The sequence below is a fragment of the Drosophila kikkawai genome, chromosome 3L (genome assembly GCF_030179895.1).
Source record: "Drosophila kikkawai strain 14028-0561.14 chromosome 3L, DkikHiC1v2, whole genome shotgun sequence".
Taxonomy (NCBI): domain Eukaryota; kingdom Metazoa; phylum Arthropoda; class Insecta; order Diptera; family Drosophilidae; genus Drosophila; species Drosophila kikkawai.
In genome coordinates this window covers 6268591-6274590 of record NC_091730.1, presented here as the reverse complement: position 1 = coordinate 6274590, position 6000 = coordinate 6268591, and the positions used below count along the sequence as shown (strand labels likewise).

The 6000-nt window shown below is 36.0% G+C and overlaps 1 protein-coding gene across 4 annotated transcripts in view; it reads left to right on the top strand.

Moving 5' to 3' along the window:
- Positions 1-502: 502 nt before the first annotated feature.
- rols (rolling pebbles) overlaps positions 503-6000 on the top strand; it is a 48626-nt gene continuing 43128 nt past the window's right edge. For 3 of the 4 annotated variants that reach the window (XM_070285231.1, XM_070285229.1, XM_017165774.2), the window contains exons 1-2: positions 503-715; positions 1177-1663. In XM_070285231.1, the coding sequence (XP_070141332.1) occupies positions 1414-1663 (250 nt within the window). In that variant the 5' untranslated portion in view covers positions 503-715; positions 1177-1413. The remainder of the gene's footprint in view (positions 716-1176; positions 1664-6000) is intronic. The other variant, XM_070285230.1, reaches the window with a different exon arrangement.

The following is a 6000-nucleotide window of genomic DNA, read 5'->3' as shown; positions in this document are numbered from 1 at the left end:
GTTTTGTTAATACAATCCCACTATTTTTTTTTAAATATAAGAACTTTTAAAAAATGATTAAATGCCACAAAAAGTGGTCAAAAACCCCATAGTGCAATGGGCAAATCTTGAAAATATTTAGATACAAATTTAATTAGTTATTAATAATAATTAATTTATAATGATTATTATAGTTTACAACGGGATATGAATTCTTGCTGTCAACTTTCTTTGCTTGGAATGAGATTTTCTTTTATTTTTATAATTTTATTTGACAATTTATTAATCATAAGAATATTTAATAAAATATATTAAATATATTTCCTTTTAATTCATGTTTTGTTAAAATTCGTTTAAAAATTAATATAAAATTGGTATAGAATAACCTGTTGAACTGAAACAGAAATTCCAGTTCATAATAAATCCAAAAACATGCCTTTTTCGCCCACTGTAAGACTTGCTCGACTCTCCAGTTCGCCGACACTTGTCTGGCTTTCTGCTCTCAGTTTCGAAACGCATTTCAAAGCTCGCGCAAGCGTGCCGCACTCAAATCGGAAAAGCCGCATCGGATCGGAAAAGCCTAACGACTCGCGATCGTTCAGCCGGCATCTCCCTCTTATACGCCACTTTGGATACGGTTTCGATTCGCCCAAGAAAATGTGCGAAAATCTCTAAATTAAACAAAGTTTCCATGTGCTTGTGACGTATACGTAATGTGAGCACATTACGGCTAAAAGTAAATATACTTAAATACCTGTATAAAAATAGTGCCTGTGTGTGTGTCACTGTCTAGGAATTTTGTTTCGTCTGCGAAAATGTGCAAAGTTTTTAAGTGTTTACATGGCGAAATTCGAAGAGACATAATTGAGTCACCTGAGATAAGATAGCATTTGACAAAATCCCAAAGGTGTCTATGAATCAAATTTCATATGATGTTTAAAATGTTTATTTAGTTCCTGAATAGATGCTTAATCTTTCAGTTAATAAATTACATGATTTAACATGAGTTAAATACCTTAAAAATAAATTCTTTGCACACTTCAACGCTTGACCTAACAAAAAAAACAGACAAGACAAAAGAATATTTGCCAAATGTATTCACATTTTTTGGCTACAAAAGAAAGCCGTTAGTTATGTGTGAAAAAATGCAAATGATAAATTTAAATTAAAGTGCTGTTCTTTTTTTATCTTGTAAAGCGTTAAAAGCCGGGCTCTGTAGATGTATTTCGAAAACGAATTTAACGAAAAAACCAAGGAAGAAATTCCCGAAAAAGTACGTGTTGCAAAAAGTGTAAAATAAAAAGCAGAAAGAACGAGGAGCAGCAGCGACTTGAAAGGATTCGCAGCTGGAACTGCATCCATCCAGATACGGATCCCAGAGATACAGATACATACATACATGAGGCAGCCAGCGAACCACAAAAGATACATGCCATGTTCCCACTAACCAACCGCTCTTCGAGTGGCAACCGCACAAACAACAATAACAACAGTACGAGCAGCAACCAGACCACGAGCTTTATAATCGGAGCTACCAGCAACATTAACCACAACAACAATAACAACAACAACCAGATCGGAGGCAACAACAACGCCAAGGATAAAGGAAATTTTGAAAATAATTGGAGCTGCAATAAAACGACCGGTCGTCGATCTGGCAGCGGGAATAGCTGCAGTTTTTTAGGTAAATTTCAAATAAAGTTAGTTACTTGGGGGGTTTCTTGTAGGTTTTTGCTAAAAGTAATACGATGAGGAAAAGTATTTGTTATTAAACCTATTCTTTAGGTTTTATAACTTAAAGATGTAATTTAAAATATTAAGAATAACTTTAAAAGTATACAAAAGTATTTTAAAAATATTTCTATATAAATGATGTGCTATTAATTCAGTTCATTATAACTGATCAATTAAGGGCAGTAACTTCTTTTAAAATTTCTTGTATCTTTAATTAAACCAATACTTTTGTGTTCAGTAATTTCTCCCAAGGGAGTCTTCCATTAGTAAGGCCCTGCCCATTGCCCTGAATGTTGTATCACTCCATTTCGGCGGCTGCTTTGATCACCTGAGTTTTATCTTATGGCCATCTCATCTTTTTTTCCTCTCTTTCTCATTGGAATGGCTGCAATTTCACAAATCGCATTTACCTTTTTTCCGCATGTCGCCAAGGGTTACCTTTTTTAGCCGCAATTTACAATGCAAATTGCATTAATTGCAATTTTCTGTCCAAATTGAGTTTGCCGTTGCTCCGCCGCATTGTTGCTGTTTGTATTTACATTAAAATGCAAATACTTTTGCACTAATTTACATGTCGCGCCGACGATTGCAGTGGAAAATGCACCACCACCCCCGACGACCCGTTGTCTCTTTTCCAAAGACCATTAAACCGCCCGAAGAGACAATGGAAGTCTTTTGTGATGAGCATGGGAGGGAGTTTGCATGTGTGTGTGGGGGAAGTATCTGTGAGATTGGTGGGGGAATTGCAGGAAGAGTAATTGTAAGTGTGAGCTTGAACCATGTGAAATGCCATAAAAATTCCAGACTCTCAATGGGCTCTTGCCTCCTTTTGCCTTGCGGGGTATTTGCCAAATTCTTGGGTATATGGAAATTAAAGTTCTTAATTAGATACTTAAAATTTCAATATATTAAAACTAAAATTTGAGACTTTACTATGTTTTTAAATACAAATTCACTTTCTGTTACTTTCTTTAAAATTTAAATTTAATTGTTGTAAAATCGTTTAAATATTTAGCTAAATCGAAAGGTTTAGCATAAATATCTCATTATTTTTGTTAATTTTTTAGGACTTTCTGTTAAAAGGGTATCATAAAATCCTAACTCCCGCATCTACCATGATTTCCTACTGGTTCTTCTGTCAGTTGCGCTTGCGCAATCTCCAAAAGCTTCTACTCCACGTTTCTGAGCTCTTTTCATTGCAAAAAAAAAAGTGGAAAAAGAGGAGCATGGGGATGTCGGCACATGCGCTTTGTTTGTCTGTCTGCTGAAACACTGAAAAAAAAAGAAAAAGTAACTAAATTAATTCAATTTTCTGCAAGATTAATATTTTGTTTTATTAATAGAACTTTGTTCCGTTAAAAAGATGATTTTTATGATTTTTTTGAAGTTTTTTAAATCACTTTACAATTCATATTAATATTTATATTAATTATTTGTAGTGCATTTAATGCCATTGTATGTATGTCGTTGTGTGCCCAAGAATTCTCAGAAATATTTCACTTCGAAATTTGTTAACAAGCAGACAACAGCAGCAGCAGCAACAACAACAACAACAGAAGCAACTCGAATACATAGGGAACATTGTATTTTGGTTTTTGTTTGTTGTTGTTTGCAGCTTGGCCTGGGCCATATGAAGTGTATCAAGTGTTTGCCGGGTTAGCTTCTTTTCTCTGATTCCGCTTTGTCTACTGCCTGGGACTTCAAGTTGAAGGTTAAAGTTGAGCCGGGCTGAGCTGAAGCCTTCTCGTTTGAATTAGAAAGAGTTTTGTTGTTTGTTCGAGTGGATTTCTTAGAGGTTTACCGGTCCAGGACCTTTGTTTTTGAGAACCAGAAATTCAATGGTTAAGAAGTATTCTTCAAGCTGACAGATTTTTGGCAGGTTTTCAAGGATTTTAGGGGGGCAAGGGAAAGGAAATTGTGACTCAACTTGAGATTTGTGAGCCAAGAATTTAAGTAAAATATATAGTAAAATATTTAGAAATGTTATATATATTTTAAGTAAATGTATAGATTTAGTAAACTTTTTTTAAACATTTATATTCTTGCTTAGCTTATCTCTTGCATTTTTTCTTAAACTGCAACATCAGTTAAAGTCTTAAATTTTATAATCCCAGCTTTGCACGCTTTACAGCCTCTGATTAGATTTATAAAACCCATAGAACCAGTTCATTGATGCACATTGACTCCACTTTTTATGTAGAGAATCGTTAACAAATAACTCAAACGATCTGGAAACCAGCCTTCAAACCCAGCCGCCAACATCGAATCCGATGCCAAGTCGAAAACTCGACGCGTGTTGGGCTGCAGGCTTCACAAATCGCTTCCAATTCCAGCAAAAATTTAAATGCGTATTCCACTTGCACTGCCTGGCGATGGTTTTAATTGCAAATTGCAAAACTGACCAATCATAACGAGTCTAATTAAGGCGATGTCTGCTCTGTCGAACCAATGTCTTGCATATTTTTAGATCCACCAGCAGCTGGGTATTTGCATTCGCAGACGGTCAGTATTCAATGTCATACACTGAGAGAAGTAATGTTAATAAATTGGGATTGATAAGTTTCTCTTTTAACTTGGGGAAGAAGAATTTATGATACTCAAATTAGGTTTTTATCTAGCTGTATTTCTGAAAAACAATTTATTTCAACCTCTAACAAGGACTCTATATTTTTTTGCTGTGCATTCGACCAAATTAGAAAGGGAGATCGGCGCGAGGATGATGAAGAACTGCGAGCTGTGAGTGGCAATGAGTTAATTTGCTGCCAAAACACACCCTCGGGCCTCATTAGCCTGCACTCTGAGTGAGATTTATAGACAAGCTGGATGCTGCTGCTGCTGCTGCTGATGCTGCTGATGCTGGCTGCCTGCCGGCGAATTAGTTGGAAATGCAAAAAACCCTGGGGGTCGAACAGACAGGGGCGGAGGTTGGCAGCCGCTCTGCGGGTTGCCCGGCTAAATGAGCGCTTAAAGTGTCGGCTAAGCTTGCCAAGATTGCAACTGGGCAACATGGTTAACTTGGCCATATGGCAAGCAGGGCCCGATGAGCATAAAAAATGAGCAGTAGTCAAGCAAAAAATGGCCAACTTAGGTCAACTATAGGTGTCTTTACAAAGCCATAAAAAAGTCTGTAAAAGAGTTTAAGGTTTATGGGTTTACACCTATTGAACTCATCAATATTGCAGAGTTTTAACTTGACTAATTTTAATATTTTATAAAACCAAAAATAAAACTTTATATTACTCAGCAGCTGGTTGGCTACACCCCAAACAACATAAACATGTCCACAGCTTAAAGGGGGGAAAAATGACTTTCCATTTGTTTTTGCATTTGCTGTGACATTTTGAGTTATTTGACACTTTGCAGGCGCGTATCATCTTTCCCCCTTTTTCAGCCTGGTCTTTCTTCTGGCAAGTTTATTAACTCATTATTTTGAAATCAACTTGGCCTGGCGGGCGAAAACGTGTTGCAGAAGTTTCTGCCTGACAAGTTGACTGCACAGCAGCAGCAGCAGCAGCAGCAACACGACGATGTTGCTGCTGCCTGTGCAACTTGCGCAACTTTTCTTCTCCGCAGTCAAGTTGATTAAGTACTCCGACACTCTTTCTCCCATTAGCAAGCGAATATTATTCATTAACATTTCATATATGAAATTGGGACAACAAGAAGGAGCCTGGGCTTCGGGCGGCTTTTAATTGAAGTAATCAATAATTGCGGCATATCTTTAATGTACATCGGTCTTTCTTTTTGAATTTATTCACAGGGAATTTCATTTTAACCGCACATAACAATACAATTTGCACCTATAAACACAAAATTAGCAACTTTATAAAAAATTCAGTAGTCTTAAGCATAAAGCTACGCTTAAAATTCACAAAACAAAATAAATTTTGAATGCGAATCTAAGGATAAGCCTCTAAAAGCGTTTTTTTATCTTAAATGCCGCAAAGGCATTCACAATAAAGCATAAAACCAATTAATTATTTGCACATTTGATTGTGTTGGGTTGTTGGTGCTTTTTCTCTATTTTGTTGATTGCAAAATTCAAGTAAAAACAACATCCAAAGAGCTACTGCCACCACTGCGTAACACTTTGTTGCAGTGAGGCGGAGATAAAAAAAAACTACACCCAAACAACTATTCATATCTCATCTGTGTTGGGTACAGGGAATCATTTTTAATAGTTACTAGAGTGAAAAAATAAATATATTATATTTAAATTAGTGAAAATATAAAGCTTAAATATTAATTTAAAAATATTTAAGACACTTTCTGCAAGCTTTAAACCCA